This window comes from Benincasa hispida, chromosome 3 (assembly GCF_009727055.1).
Source record: "Benincasa hispida cultivar B227 chromosome 3, ASM972705v1, whole genome shotgun sequence".
NCBI classification, from domain to species: domain Eukaryota; kingdom Viridiplantae; phylum Streptophyta; class Magnoliopsida; order Cucurbitales; family Cucurbitaceae; genus Benincasa; species Benincasa hispida.
In genome coordinates this window covers 5,575,678-5,592,092 of record NC_052351.1, presented here as the reverse complement: position 1 = coordinate 5,592,092, position 16,415 = coordinate 5,575,678, and the positions used below count along the sequence as shown (strand labels likewise).

The 16,415-nt window shown below is 35.1% G+C and overlaps 2 protein-coding genes across 4 annotated transcripts in view; one reads left to right on the top strand and one right to left on the bottom strand.

Annotated features, from left to right (window-relative positions):
- LOC120073216 (histone acetyltransferase GCN5) overlaps positions 1 to 6,811 on the top strand; it is a 22,769-nt gene extending 15,958 nt beyond the window's left edge. For 2 of the 3 annotated variants that reach the window (XM_039025930.1, XM_039025931.1), the window contains exons 10-13: positions 4,330 to 4,445; positions 5,365 to 5,458; positions 6,215 to 6,356; positions 6,450 to 6,811. In XM_039025930.1, the coding sequence (XP_038881858.1) occupies positions 4,330 to 4,445; positions 5,365 to 5,458; positions 6,215 to 6,356; positions 6,450 to 6,516 (419 nt within the window). In that variant the 3' untranslated portion in view covers positions 6,517 to 6,811. The remainder of the gene's footprint in view (positions 1 to 4,329; positions 4,446 to 5,364; positions 5,459 to 6,214; positions 6,357 to 6,449) is intronic. The other variant, XM_039025932.1, reaches the window with a different exon arrangement.
- A 1,472-nt stretch (positions 6,812 to 8,283) lies between these two features.
- LOC120074398 (ferredoxin--NADP reductase, root isozyme, chloroplastic-like) lies at positions 8,284 to 12,418 on the bottom strand. The gene is made up of 5 exons (XM_039027512.1): positions 12,222 to 12,418; positions 11,907 to 11,963; positions 10,956 to 11,288; positions 10,376 to 10,595; positions 8,284 to 9,085 (listed from the first exon to the last, which is right to left on the bottom strand). Exons 1-5 carry the CDS (start codon positions 12,243 to 12,245, stop codon positions 8,586 to 8,588), a joined length of 1,134 nt encoding a protein of 377 aa, XP_038883440.1. The 5' UTR covers positions 12,246 to 12,418; the 3' UTR covers positions 8,284 to 8,585.
- Between the last annotated feature and the right edge of the window lie 3,997 nt (positions 12,419 to 16,415).

The window sequence follows — 16,415 nt, the reverse complement described above, 5'->3', positions numbered from 1 at the left end:
CTAAACACAGTTCGGGTCCTCCTTTCTGTTGCAGTTAATAAGGATTGGCCCCTTCACCAGCTTGATGTGAAGAATGTCTTTCTTAACAGAGAGTTGGAGGAAGAAGTCTATATGAGTCCTCCCTCAGGATTCGAGAAACAGTTTAATCACCGAGTTTGCAGATTAAGAAAGTCCTTATATGGGCTAAAATAGACACCAAGGGCTTGGTTTGACAGGTTTACTATGTTTGTAAGGTTGCAAGCATATAAACAGGGTCATTCTGATCATGCTCTGTTTGCTAAAAGGTCAGTATTCGGGAAAATTGCAGTTTTGATTGTTTATGTTGATGACATTGTTATTTCAGGCGATGATTCCTCAGAGATTGACCGATTGAAGGCAAAGATGGCTGAGGAATTCGAAATCAAGGACCTTGGAAAACTAAGATACTTCCTTGGAATGGAAGTAGCTTGATCGAAAGAAGGAATTTTAGTTTCCCAACGAAAGTATACTCTGGACTTGCTTAAGGAAACAGGTATGACGGGGTTGCAAATCAGTTGGTGCCCCTATAGAAGTAAATGCAAAGTTAAGTAACATGAGTAAAGGCGTTCCAGTGAGGAAAGAAAGATATCAGCGACTTGTTGGGAAATTAATATACCTCTCTCATACTAGACCCGACATCTCTTATGCAGTAAGTATGGTAAGTCAGTTCATGTAGTCTCCATACGAAGAACACATAAGGGTAGTAGAGCGCATTTTGAGATATCTGAAAACCTCTTCAGGGAAAGGCTTGATGTTCAGGAAAACTGAAAGGCGATGCATCGAAGCTTACACCGATGCTGATTGGGCAGGATCTGTAGTAGACAGAAAATCAACATCAGGGTATTGTACCTTTGTGTGGGGCTACCTTGTTACACAGAGAAGCAAAAAACAAGGTGTCGTTGCCAGAAGTAGTGTCGAGACAGAATACAGGGCCATGAGTCTGGGAATCTGTGAAGAAATTTAGCTTGAAAAAGTTGTGAAAGACTTTGATCAAGAGCATACCGGTCCAATGAAACTCTACTGTGATAATAAAGCAACCATAAACATAGCAAATAACCCAGTTCAACATGACAGAACAAAGCATGTGGAGATTGATCGGCATTTTATAAGGAAAGACTTGATAGTGGCAACATTTGTGTTCCTTATATTCCTTCCAATCAACAGATTACAGATGTCCTAACAAAGGGACTACCCAGACAGCTGTTTGACGCATGTGTGAGCAAGTTAGGTCTTATTGATATCTACGCCCCAACTTGAGGGGGAGTGTTGAAATTAGGGTTTTGCACTCTAGGGGTTTTTTTGTCTTTTTCATTGTACTCTAGGGTTTCCCTTTTTTCTATTTAAGCTGGTGATCTGTTGTATTTCTTTGTATCAGTTTTCTAATAAGAATTTCTTTATCCCGTGGTTTTTCTCCCTAATTAGGGTTTTCCCCGTAAAATTTTGGTGTGCTATTTTTCTTTTCCTACTCTATTTTTCATCACATATAATCAGTTTCAGCAATAGAAAAATGAGAAGAAAACAAACTAGCCCTATCACATATCCTAAAGGAGGCTTCTTCAGTGAGGAAATAGAGTCCCCTATCATGTCGGGTAGTGCCAATCGTCATTCCCGATTTCAGATCCTGAAAAACAACAGCATCAGATGAGAAGATAACATGACATTTCAAATCCCTTGTAATTTTACTAATAGATAATAGATTGTAAGAAACTTTTGGCACATGCAACATATCTTGGAGGATTAAGCCTGCAAAGGGCGACACCCGTCCTTTTCCAGCAACGGGGGCAAAGGACCCATCTGCAATCCTGATCCTTTCATTTCCAGCACCAGGTTGATAAGACAAAAATTGATCAGAGGAACCAGTTAAGTGGTCTGTGGCTCCTGAATCTAATATCCATGGTTTAGTACCAGTTATACTCACAAGGCCAAAGGAGTGAAAAGTACCTGATTGGGCGATTGCACTTACTCCAACTGTAGTAGTAGTGCTCTNGCTCCTGAATCTAATATCCATGGTTTATTACCAGTTATACTCACAAGGCCAAAGGAGTGAAAAGTACCTGATTGGGCGATTGCACTTACTCCAACTGTAGTAGTAGTGCTCTGAGTGGTTTCCTGATTCTGAGGCTAAGTATCTCCAGTAATAGATTCACCTACAAGAGCCCGACTTGGTTGCCATTTCTTACCATTCGGCGGTCAGCCGTGAAACTTCCAGCACTGAACTTTCGTGTGCCAAGGTTTCTTGCAATGTTCACACATTGGGGGCGGCTTAGTGTTCTGTTTATCTTGGACAAGGCCTGATGTTTTGAAAGTAGCGGAATCTGTTGGTGTTACAGGTATATTGTTCATGGCCCTCGATCTATCTTCCTCCAGGCGAACTTCAAAACAGATTTCCATTAGGGATGGTATAGGTTTGTTCCCCAATATACGACTTCGCACAGTATCAAATTTAGAGTTGAGTCCGGCAAGAAAGTGATACACGCTGTCAGTTTCCTTAGACTGATAATGTAAAACTTCTCCACATGGACAGTTCCAAATCATTTCACGGCACAAATCCATATCTTGCCATAAGAGAGACAGTTTGTTAAAGTAAGCTGTAACGTCCATTGTCCCCTATTTACGCTCATAGACCTGCTTACGTAGGGTATATAAACGAGAGGCATTTTGTCTCCTAGAGTGGAGTTTTTGGGCTGCCTCCCAAATATCACGGGCTGTGGCTGCATATAATAAGGGTTTTCCAACCTGAGGTTCCATACTTCTAATTAGAATCGATCTCAACAAAGAATCTTCTCCTTTCCAAATTCGCTATTGAGGATCACCTGTCCTTGGTTTTGGTATTTCACCTGTCAGATATCCAAATTTGTGACGACCCTCAAGGGCCATTTTAATGGATTGGGACCAAGAGAAGTAATTATCACCATTCAACTTTTCTCCTATAATAAAGCTAGAAGAGTTACCTATAGCTCCAGAACATAAATTTGAGTAAGTGGGGAACGAAGTTACCGAATTTTCAGGATATTAGTTTAGATCTGGTTGGACATTGGATGTCGATCCTAGGGCTTCCCCAATAGCAGCTATCTGCTGCTGGAACATCTTGTTCTGTTGTTTAATTTGCAGCTGCAACTGAGTAACTTGATCTTGGATTATACTCCCTTGGTCCTGGTGGTATGATAAGAATCTCCTCCTCCAAACTCACCCATGACCGGCGAAAACTTGCCCCAACCTATTGCTCATATTCGGCTGAGAGAAACCCACAGATCTTCTGTCGGTTTTCTGGTTCGGCTGAGAGATAAACTGGGCATGGTTCGGCTGTGGCTGAGGAGTGAAGGCCGACTGCGACTGCGACAGGCGCAATGAAGTGTGCAACGCCGATCGTGAGTCTGATTGCAACTGGCGGCTGTGCAACGCCGATCGCGATTGGCGGCTGGATTTGGTCGTCGATCGGTAGGTCACGTCGGCTGGTCGTCCCTTCTTCGAACGAACCAGTTGGCAGGTCGATGGGCTGTGGCGGTTGGTCTGCTGGCTGGTCGGAATGGGTTGGGTAATCGTCACGCTTAAAATGGGGAAGAAGAGACTGAAAATATCTGTCAATGGCTTTTTGGATAATACTGGTTATATCTAGGTTATTGGCTTGAGATTCTCCTATTGGTTTTCCTCAATGGTGGCCAGGGTTTTCGTCTCCATGCTCTGATACCATGATGAAAAACAGAGTAGAGAAAGAAAGATAGCACACCAAGATTTTACGTGGAAAATCCTAATTAGGGAGAAAAATCACGAGATAAAAGGATTCTTATTAGAAGACTGATATGCTGTATGTATAAAGACAAAAATGCTCTAGTGTAAAAAATCCTAATTTCAACACCATCAATGAAATTCTTTGTACTCTTTGGATATTTCATTTGTCGATGAAATTCTTTCTTATTCAAAAAAGAACTATTTTCAGGGAATTCATAATGAAGGTTTCTGGCTACTTGGAATTATTTGCTTATATATATGCCTATGCTTTTTATTGAAGAACAACTTAAATAGTTTTGAAATGTCAATCATCCGTATACTTAAACGAAAAGGAAAGAGAGGATTTTCAAGATATATAATCTTTTTTTTTACTGATTTTTTATTTTGCACAACAAACAATTGTTTTCTGCAGATCATTCTTCAAATATCATTTTATAGCCTTTTCATTCACACCAAAAAACCACTTACTATATCCTCAAGATCCCCTTTCTCTGCGCCCTTGAATGGAGATTTTTTACTCCCCTCACTACCAAAAAAGTGTCACTTGGCAATAATTTTGATGGCAACCACTTTTGATAATAGAGGAGGCTGGATGGACACCTGATCAATGGGGCTTCTCACGTTACAGAGCCTTAAACTCTGCTGACGGGATCTCAAATCAGAAACATTTGATTGCATTCATGCGCTCACTTCTCAAGGTAAGTTTCTTGTTTAAGTTCGCTTCTTTTTTTTCTGATTAGAAACATATACCTATATGAAAGTAGGTGAAGGAATAACCTAGAGGCCAGGGGTATTTCACCCTTTTTTGGGTGGATATTTATTGTGATTTTAGTTTAATTTTAACTAGATTAAGTATGGACACACGATATACTATATAGTATACTAGCTATATCATGCCCTTGCAGGGCACCCTATATCATGATCCTGAGACTCTTCTTTCCTATGTCCTTGGAGGGCATCCTTTCCAAAAGGAAAAGAAGCTTCTTTGGGAAAATTTTATTAGAGCATTCTGCTAGAACATTGACAAGGAATAGAAGGATCTTTCAATAAAAATAAATAACCCTCTTATTATAGATTTTTTTGTGCTAGTTAACTTGGTCGTGACATGGTGCAAGTGTTCTTCCTTATTCCACTAGGACCACCTCTATAGCTTTTCAACTCTCCCTTTCCAATTGGAAAGGCCTTTTGTAATCTCTCTTTTGGGGCTTCTTTTGTAATTTCACACCATCAATGAAGTCGTTTATTAAAAAAGAAGAAGAAAGAAAGAAAGGAAGGAAGAAGAAAGGAAGAAAAAGGAAAAAAGATCTGCTGGAAATGCCCGTGTTTTAAGTTCCATTTTAAAAAGAGGAGAGTGAGAGACTGGTGCTGCCTGCCACGCTTAATTTACTCAAGTATCATAGTTTGACCCGAACATTATTATGAAAAAGGTAGGCTGGCGGTGCTTCCGTCCTTGATCTACTCTCAATTGTGCCCTGGCCAAAACCTTTTGAACATTTTAGAATTTTTCTGTGTTTACTTGCATATTTGTACTGTAACTTCTATTTGCACTTAAGTTTGGCAGCTATGTTGATCTTGTCTCAATTAATTGTTCTTACTGCTATTTTTCCATGCTAGCAGTCAATGCATGACCATGTTGATGCGTGGCCATTCAAGGAACCGGTTGATTCTCGTGATGTGCCCGATTATTATGAAATTATTAAGGATCCAGTGGGTAAGAACTCTCAAGTTAACAAATTAGTCTCATGGATCTTTGCTGCATTCATAGGATATTAGTATGATAGAATTGCTTTTGCATTTTGTTGAAGCTCTGTTCATTGACAATACTTAAAATAGGGCAGTTATGTTATTTGGAGCAGTTCCTTGGCTTTGAATGGTTGATAGTTTTTCTTTTTCCCTTCTCATGTATTTTTTTTTTCTACTTATCAATGAAATTTCCCCTTTGGGAAAAAATTAATCATGACGGATGATGAGAAATTGTAGGTTAGAATCTAGAATATGATGTATCATATTAGTTATAACTCTCTCATGGGTCACATCTCGTGTACAAGTTTGTTTGAATCGTAAAGCAGTTTTGTTTTGCATGGACAGTCCATGGATATTAGATAGATGTTAGATGGCCTTCGATGGTTTGTCTTGTGTATTTCAACAACCCCCTTCCCTGCGGCCTTCATTCCTTCAGTTAGAACCATACATATATAAATTTGTCACTCTGGTGTTTTCAGCATTAGAATTTTTGTACGCATTCTATTTTTTAATCATTTTTAGTTTTCAACTTAGCATGGTTTCGAACTACAGTATCTTTTAGAAGAGTACCTGCACCCAAGTGGAGTTCCAATTGTTTCTTGTCACACGATGAAACTCCTTATGTTGATTAATGATTAGTGCATCCCTGTTATATGATAGATCGATTCATAATGACTGATGATATGTAACAAAATATCACTCATTGTTTGACAATATTCTGTAGATTTAAAGACAATGTCCAAAAGGGTGGAGTCAGAACAATATTACGTTACTTTTGAGATGTTTGTTGCAGATGTGAGAAGAATGTTTGTTAATGCACGCACCTATAATGCTCCCGAGACTATTTATTATAAGTGTGCAACAAGGTACAATGCGATGGATGTTGTAGTGCATCATAATAATCATCCTGTTATTTTCAGTCCCCCCCCTTTATGTTGGGTTACCCATGTTCTTTGCAGGCTGGAAGCACATTTTCAAAGTAGGCTTCAATCAGTTCTACAATCTGCTAACAAAATTCAACCATGACCTCTGCAATGAAGATGCCAGCTTAGTTGTACAGAATTTTTCTTTCACAAGTAACTTTATTATATTCGGTTATATCATTTCCCTCTATCCCTGATTCTTAACTCCTCCAATCTCCACCTTATATAAATCAAGTGATTGAATAATATATTTATTAGTATAATTTATTTGTGAGATAGTGTAGTGCACATCTTAGATTCTAGATTTGTTTGATGTAAGGATTCACTTTGTTGTCAGATCACCCCCATCATAAAACAGACTTCAATCTTTGTATTTCCAAGACAAAAAGGTTGAGATCTCCCTGTTAATTTCTTCCTAATCATTCAAAATAAATATAATTTTTTATTTTATACTTTTAAACATACATGTTTCACATATGAAAAAATTGTGATTTTAATCCTTTTGAAATTACTTTTAACAAGTCCACAAGTCCTAAGCTAAGTCTATGACAGGTTTCATATTTATTGTCATTATATTTCAACCTTTTGTGTTAGCTAAGTTCAATTAGCAAGTTAATTGTCCGGTCACTTTTAGATAAGCTTATGGATAACTTCCTTAACAAATTTTTAATTAAGGAGCTAAATGAAAATTTTGAAAACATAGAAGTTTAAGGAATAAGAACTTATTGAGAATATATCAAAAGACATAGTGTATTTAGGATGTGTTTGGGAGTGATACTTGGAGTTGATTTTAGAAAAAGAGATTTTGGTATAATTGATTTTGTAAAATTGATTTTTAAAGAATTAAATTTATGTTTGGTTCTAAAGTTTGTTAAGTGATTTTGAATTATTAAGTTTGGTTCTAAAAATGATTTTAGAATTACCAAATTACTAAAAAAAAACATATTTTATATTTGGACATCTATTTTGAAAAATAATTATATAAATATCTAATTTTATTAATTTATGTTTTCATTTGTGTTTGTTAAATTATTGTATGCATGGTTGATGTGTGACAAGAAATTTATATAATGTAACAATGATAGACTTTCATGCTTCTCTTACATCTCCCTTTCAAGACAAGAAATTTCACTTTCATTAGTAATACTCAAGTCGTTTTGGATATTACTTGAGGGGGGTAAATCTTCATCATCATAAAACTTGGACTTAAAGTCAGTTGTAGAATGAATTCTTATAAAGTTATGAAGGGTTATTGATGCAACAATGATTTCACTTGTTTTTCGAAAGAAAAACAATGCATATAACATAACATTCGCCTATCTATTTTTTCAAATATCAAATGTTCTCTCAATTGTACACTTTAATGATAAATATCTATGATTAAATATTTTTTTCTTACCTCTTGATTGACTCCCATGACGAGAATCAACTAGATGATATCTTTTGCGTTCGACTTTTAAATCCACAAAAAAAAAAAAAAAAACAATTCAAAATAAAACAAGACACTTTTTTTTAAAAAAAAAATAATTAAAAAAACAAAACAAAAGAATTGACGGAATTAAAATCCCAAAGTAAAATTAAGCCAAGATTCGATGCACCTAACTTCAGACATCTTACAAATAAAAGTCAATATATTAAAAGAACATCAAAGAAGAATATCTGTTTGAGAAACAAATTTTACCATTTTTAAACTAAGAAATTCGATAAATTGATTTGATTTTCAATATTCTCAAGAACTGAACTATCTAACCGATTCCAATTGAAAGGTAAATTGCCAAAAGTTCCTGAATTTCTAAGAACCTGCAAAGGCTAGTACTTGACAAGAATATACTACGTATGAAGATCAATGATTAAAGATAAAAGGCATAGATTAAAGTTGGAAGGCTTGCTCTAACGTTTGGATTCTAAAGTGAAGTTTATTCCATTTCCAAGCATCATACTCACAGATTAAGGTGCTGATCCTTGATCTATTAATCAAGAGAAAAAAAATCTCAGTGCATTCCTGTAGTTCAATAAAGATGAGTCGAATATTAATGGCGGTAACCACTTAATTCGTCATCTTAACCTATGAAATTGAAAGATGAGCAATGCCAAGAGTAACACAGAAGATGAGATGTGCTGCTACATCTTTTGACACAGACATCAATGCAGACATTTCTATGCAACTTCACTTCAATAAACTTCAACATGCCACTGTTTGTTCTTTTTAAGCTGCGAAAGTTTCTCTTCCCATTTCTCACCTCTTTGCTCTGCAACCTTTTTCAGCGTGTCCTGAATTCCAGGCATCATCCCTTTCAGTCCGCAAAAGTATATGTGAGCCCCGCCATCCAAGAGTTTAAAGATTTCATCGCTGTACTCTTCAATCTTGTCCTGGACATACATTTTCCCTCCACTCTTGTTCTTTTGCTCCCTGCTAAGAGCTCGATCATAGCGGAAGTTATCTGGATAGTCCTTCAGATATTTGCTGAATTCATCATCATATAAAAGACTATCGGTGTTTGCCACTCCCAGAAACAGCCAAGCAAGGCCACCGAATTTGAATGTTGGTACGGACTCCATGAACATTCGACGGAGATAACCTCTAAATGGAGCAACACCAGTACCAGTAGCAATCATTATGTGGGTGGCATTTGGATCGTCTTCAGGAAGAAGCATTATCTTGCCAGATGGGCCTGGAAAAATAGATGCTATTCTTTTAGTAAACGGCAAAAAAACATTATTTCATTTTAATCAACCTAAAGAAAGAGAACAAAATGGATCGATATCATAGTTTATAACTAAATCAACAAACTTCCAGACAAAAGCAAAGAAATGAACAATCTGCACATCTGAGGAACATGAATGCAGGTCCATTAGCATGGTCTCTTTGATTCTTCTTGTTTTTCTTTTAGGTTATATTACAAGTTCAGCCCCTAAGGCTACGTAGGACAACAATTTTGTTTTTAGTTTTCTGTATTTGAAATTTATGCTTGTTTCCTCCTAAGTACCATATCACGATCTTCTTAAGAAACACTTGAATTCTTAATCAAATTCAAAAAAAAAAAAAAAAAAAAAAAAACAGAAAACAGAAATAACAAACAAAAAAACATAGATAGAAAGTAGATAATAAAACAAAGAAACTTATGGGCAAATAAGTTGATTTCCAAAACCCAAAAAGCTAAAAACCAAATGATTATAAAACGGAACCTAAACTTACCTAAAATAAGTCCCTGAAATTTAAAAAATATCTAAAAGTTCCTAAACTTTTGACTGTGTCAAACAAGTCCCTAAAATTTTAAAAGTAACTCCTTTCATTTGGGCTCTGCCTTGCATTGCTAAATTTCATGCATCAATGAAATTTGTTTCTTATCCAAAAAAGAAAAAAAAATACCTTTAAGCTTTCAATTGTGTCTTATGGTCCTTCACCTATTTGATATTTGTTTTAATTCACAAAATGAAAGTTCAATTAAACAAACTTAACCTTTCTTTTATTTCCCTAGACACAATCATCCAAAAAGAAGGGAAAAGACAGCAAACTTTTACTAGATAGCCACGATTCTCCTCTTACTCACTTGTTTGTTATACCCCTGGCTTTCCTTCATACTCTCTGTCAGTAAACTATCAATACATATAAAGACGTTAAATAAAAGAAGATTTGGCCAGTTGTTGTAAACCACTGGTTCATTGACAAGAAAAATTCCGATCAATTACCATTGACAACCTGCTAGCACCAGACAACGTAGACTGATGTACTATGCTGAATGATCAAAACTTCAATGTATATTCCTAAAGAAAAGACGAATCATGATATGAATATTTATCTATTATGTTGATCCAAACAATTCCTCCTGATCTTAAAGCCTTAATAGCACAAAATCAATTACTAAACATACAGATGTACTAGTTTGTCTTGGTCCTGGGGCCGGGAATTACAAAGAGCTCACAATTAGATCTTATTTTCTGGACAATATGCAATGAGTTACCTGTGATCTGAACTTTATCTCCGGGCTTTGAGTTGCATAAAAAATTGCTGCATACTCCGTTCTTTGAAGGATCCTCCTTTCCAGTTTCAGGGTCATAATAAACAGCACGGCGGACACATAAACTAGCAGTCTTGCCATCAAAAGAATCTCCAAACCTAGTTGATGCAATTGAGTAGAGGCGAACATTGTGTGGACTCCCAGGTTTCTTTGGATTTTCACCCTTCGATACAGATGAAAAATTATTAGATTCTAGCCGAAGCTTATCATTGATCAAAAAGAAGTCCACAAACAAAGATATGTCTGAGGTCACAGAGGAAGGTAAAGATATCTTATTAATTTTAGCAATCTAAAAAGACGATACGAAAAAGTGTGGTTAAATTCATAAAAGCTAAAACCCAAACATATTGCATTACAAATAGAAATCCATTATAAAAATAAATATAATTGAAATAAAACTTACATCTCAAAATACCAATATGGAAATCTTATAAAATGCACAAACACCAAACATCTTAGCATGACCAACAATATCAAAACTCAATGCAGTAACAGGGGAGTGACCAGGGCATGAGTGACTTACCGGAGGAATAACACCATAGCTCTGACCTTCCCAATAGGGAACATTGCCGCCGTGATCAATTACAATATGACAAGTCTCTCCCGGTGCTTTTGGACCAACAAGTCTTTCAACCGAAACAATAGTTGCGGTGTAAGGTTCTTTTGGTTTGTATAAATTCAATGGAGGCTCTTTGGCATCCTCAAGGTCTAAAGGTGCAATGGATACCTTTGGTGCACTTGCTTGTTGCACTGACATGCATACTGTTTGCCAACCTATTGCTCGATTGCCCCTTAGCTTCAAGTTCAGGGCTGTGACAGGTGACCATGATTTATCATGGAAGTTTAGGCTGTTTATCTGTCACAATGTCACGGGAAATTGTAATGAGATTTATAACACATTAAACAGAGTGTAAAATGCGGGCAAGATAATTTAACCATCCCATGTGTGCTTTTAGAACCAGCAGAACCAATAGTAAATATAGACCGTTGATTTATGATGTGGCTCAAGCATATCCAGTTTTTCATTTAGTTGGCCTGTTTCTCCACTCTCTTCTATTTTGATTTAGTTTATGGAATGTTTACCTATGTGTAAAAGACTGATTTTGGTTTACTGTAAAACAGTGAATTTTGTGATATTTTTCACAATATAGACAATCCCACAATACCTCATATTAAGTAAAAATTCCACAAAACTCGTATGATTCACTGTTTTGAACGTCTGTACTTTATGAGAGTTGATCTATGCTCACTTCGACGAAACTGATATGATTGTGATCTTGCAGTTTTGTGTAGGTTACTCTAATTTGTTTATTGCTATCATTATCAGAAGTTATATCTACAAGCATAAAAGCTAATAATTGTAAGTCCTGAAATGCCAGAGATCATTGGTGTTCCTTTCCTAAGTACTCGCATGTATAATAGGGACTAGGGAGATTGGGGGAAAAAAAAGGAAAAAGCATTCAGAATTTAGAACCTTGAATACTGATCTCTTCAAAGACAAATCACTTCCAACTGGAACAGCAACAGCAACCTGCGAGAATTACACAACGGCGGGTGAGGGTTTTACATATAAAACGACGAAATCAAAAGGAACCCTAAAACCCCACGAAACTTATTCACCGGACAACGACCCCACTGAGCTCTGGGGAGGGGAGATTTGAAAACTTAATCCAATACCCATAAAAGAAAAACAAAAACAGAAGAGAACCCATAAAAATATAACAGCACCATTTCCCACAATTTAAACGCAAGGAAGAAGAAGAGTGAAGAAGAGATTCTGTAAATCAACCTGAGAAAAGGTAGACTGGGCCATTTCTGAATTGCACAGGCCGTTTATGAGTAAGAAAGCGATTGTATAATGGTCGAAGATGGGAGCTTCTTATAGGAAATGGCGGATCATACCCAGAAGAAAAGCAAGTCAGCAAAGGAAGGTAATTAGATCGAATTCGCGTCTTGTTGTGACCCTTTGGACACTGCCAAGGGACGTATGGCCGCATTTGGGAAAATTACCCCGAGTTTTTAAACGGATTGTAGATTTGAAAACTTATTAAAAAAAATATTGTTGTTTTAAAACTAATTAGGGAGAAATATAGTTGTTTTATCTGTTCGACAAGCTGAGTCGTCCCATCTTTATCGTTGTCAACCTGTACTGTTGATCGAATCTGGGCAGTTTTAATAAGTCTACCGTGTTATCAGTACTGCCGTACCTCCTTCCCAACCACCGCTTTTAATTTCAACTCCCGATCATTCTCATATCACAGTCTTTGCCTTTACTCATTTTCGAAATCCTCTTCCTTCTTCTTCTACTAAATCCCTCTCCTCCCATTTTTCTCACTACTTTCCATTTCCATTTCTCTTATTCTATTAATCTCTCTTCACATTTTTTAACTCACCGTTTTCAATTTCCATTTCTCTTCTATTTGTTTGATACAAATTGTTCCCACACTTCTCCTTTTATCACAAATTATACTGGTTCGTTACTCTACTAAATTTTTATTTTTTAAGAATAATTATAAATTTTACTTTTGTTCTTATATTATTATTTTTTTTATAGATTCTTTTTTTAGTTGTTGCCATATAACAAATAACAAGAAAAATGGTGAACATTGTCACTTTGAAGGAAAAAAAAGAACTACCGTCGAATTTGTGAGTTGAACTTTAACTTTTATTTATTAGTAGTTTTTTTGTTTTTAATATTTGTTTATGCTAAATATATCATTTTTATTCCATATATTGATGTCTACCATGATAGTGTTAATTTTTTAATATTATTTTTTAATTGAAGATCAATAAGTAATTTAATTTATTTGTCATTTTTTTTAATGATATTCTATATTTTAGTATTGTTTTTTAGTTAACAAGTTAGTATAGTTTAAAAGGTTTAGTTTATATTTCTTTATTATTAACTTTGATGTTTATAGTGTTAAAATGTTTAGTTTATTGTTATGTTTAAAAAGTTGATATTTATAGTTTAAACGCTTTAGTATTTTTAGTTTAATATAAAATTATTGTGATTTTTTTAATATATTTCTTATGATATTTGATTTTTCTAGTATTAATTTTGAAAATATAGTTTAAAATAGTTTGAAGAAGTTTAATTTAATTTAATTTTTTATTTTGTATTAAATTTGAAAAAATAGTTTAAAAAAAATTACCTCATTGTAATTTGAAATGTTTAATTTGTTGTTATGTTTAAAAATAGTTATAAAAGGTTTAATTTATTGTTATGTTTAAAAAGTTGATGTTCATAAAACTTAAAAAGTTGATGTTTATAAATTAAAAAGTTTAATATTTTTAGTTTAATACAAAATTATTGTGATTTTTGAATATATGGAATAAATAAGGGATACATTGGAGCGTTAAGATAAATACACTCGGTAATATTATATATATATATATATTATTAACAATTTATTTCAAGCATATTTTACAATACTAATTGGAGTAAAAATCCAGGTACGCATACGAGAAAATAAATAAATGGGTTGCAAGATCTAGTAAACATGAAGTACAATCATACTATCGGTATGAAGGTGTGTTTCATGTGAAGACCGGATGTCATAGTCTCAATGTCAAAGGAGGAAACGTTCAAATATTGAGGTTAAACAGGTCCAATCGGTACTGTTCATGTAACAAGTGACAAGCATTCGACATTCCATGCTCGCATTTTATGGTCGTTTGTGCACATTTTAACATGAACTACGAAGACTTTCTTGAGGACTACTATAAATTGTCAATATATGCTGAATGTTACTCTCCTCAATTTCAATTTGTACCGCATGAAGATTACTGAATCACGCACCCTAATATGCCCGTTTTACATCCCGATCCATCGTTGTTGAGAAAACCGGGTAGACCGAAAAGTTCACGTTATCACAACGAGATGGATTGGATAGAACCAACCACTCAACAATGATGTGGATTTTGTAATCAGTTAGGCCATAATCGAAGGAAGTGTCATTTGTTACTAAGACGGGCTTCATATAGTTAGGGATTGAAAAATAAATATATTTTTTATTATATATTCATTTTATTGTATATTCAATTTTTGTATTATAATTTATTGTATATTCAATGTTTTTATAATAATTTACTGTATATTCAATTTTTTTTATTGTAATCTATAAAGTTATACAGTATTCTTTTAATTAATAAATAAATATTTCTTTTTTTCATGTATATTTAATTAAGTGTAGATGTTTTTATTGTATATTCAATTTTTTTATTATAATTTATAAAGTTGTAGATTATTCTTTTAATTAAGTTGTACATTATTTAATTAAGTTAATTAAGTTGTACATTATTCTTCTAATTGAGAAATAAATATTTTTTTAATTGAGAAATAAATATTTTTTTCTTTCAAATCATGGCTTTAAACCCAGGACCGGTTGATCCCGGTGTTTTGTACGACCAGTTCATTCATCGATCATCTGTTGTATGGCGAGATCGTACTACTGGAGAAATATCTTGCAGCTGTCTCTTATACACATCTAGATGTGTATAAGAGACAGTGTATGGCGAGATCGTACTACTGGAGAAATATCTTGCAGACGTCGAGAGGCAGTTCTCCAGCGCACTATCCCACTCCACCCTCGAATACTACCGCTACTGCGCACATCTGAATTCTATGGGTTGCCAGATTGGGATTTATTCAGTTGGACTAGCATCTGATCACAGTCTTGGTCAAAATATGGAGGTCTGAGACGCATACATTTCATATGTCTATTGGAGAGTGCACTATCACTCTACAAGGCATAGGAGTGTTGTTGAGTTACCTATTAACGGTGAATCTATCACCGGAGTGATGTACGATGACTGGTCACAAGTTTGTCAACTGTATCTCAGTGTGACCCCCACCTACAGACAAAATTAAAGGATCGAGGTTAAGTTTGATATGGTTAAGAACACAATTCCGTGAGCTCACAGATGATACAGACGAGGAAACCGTCATAAGATATGTGCGAGTATATATACTACAAATGATGGGTGGAAGTCTGTTTTTCGACAAATCAAGTCATTTTGTTTACTTGATGTTCCTGCCACTATTAGCTAACCTATATGATGCGGAACGGTATTCGTGGAGTGCAACATGTTTGGCATGGTTGTATAGACAACTATGCAAAGCAACAAGACCTGAGTTGGGCCTCTCATACTTTTGCAACTATGGGCTTGAGAGCGATTTCTAACAATGGCTCCACAGCTACATGTTAATGACGCTCAGTTAGCTGGACAAGCCTATGGTTCTCAGTATGTTGTTTTAATTCAATTTAATTTTTATATTACTGATCTAGTTAATTTAGATTCTAAATTATCAATTTAAAAATTTAGGTGGAGAGACAAATTTTGTGTGACTAGGACAGCCACACATGTAGTCAGCCAGTACAGATACATGTTTGATCTGCTTCAACCTGATCAGGTACATTACACTGAACCTAATTGATTGTTTTATACACATTTTTATTGTATTTGTCTTTAATGTTCTCCAATATAATATTTTGTGATTCAGGTTATTTGGGAGCCGTACAAAATTATTATGCATACTTTGCCCATTTTTGTATGAATGGTCAAAACATATGGCGGACAATGAGTCCTTTCATATGTTTTCACATTGATGAGTGGCATCTTTCTGACAGAGTGATGAGACAATTCGGTTTTCAGCAGGATGTCCCATCGCCTTATAATATTGAACCCCTACTGCATAATATTGACTCAAGGACTGAAGATTGGTCCGAAAAAGTTGCACATTTGGTAGTGTGATGGCACTATCGTGCAAGGTTTATTGCAGTGGGGGTTTCTATTGAACAGTTTGACAGGGATGTCACTCAAGAATATATTCATTGGTATAATAATATCACAAGGTGCTACATCACTCGTCCGGGAGCAGCTGTGGGTCATCTGGCAAATGAATGAATATTATCTAATTATTTTAAATTTAAATTTATTTTAAATATTATCTAATTGTTGATACATTACATGTAAGATA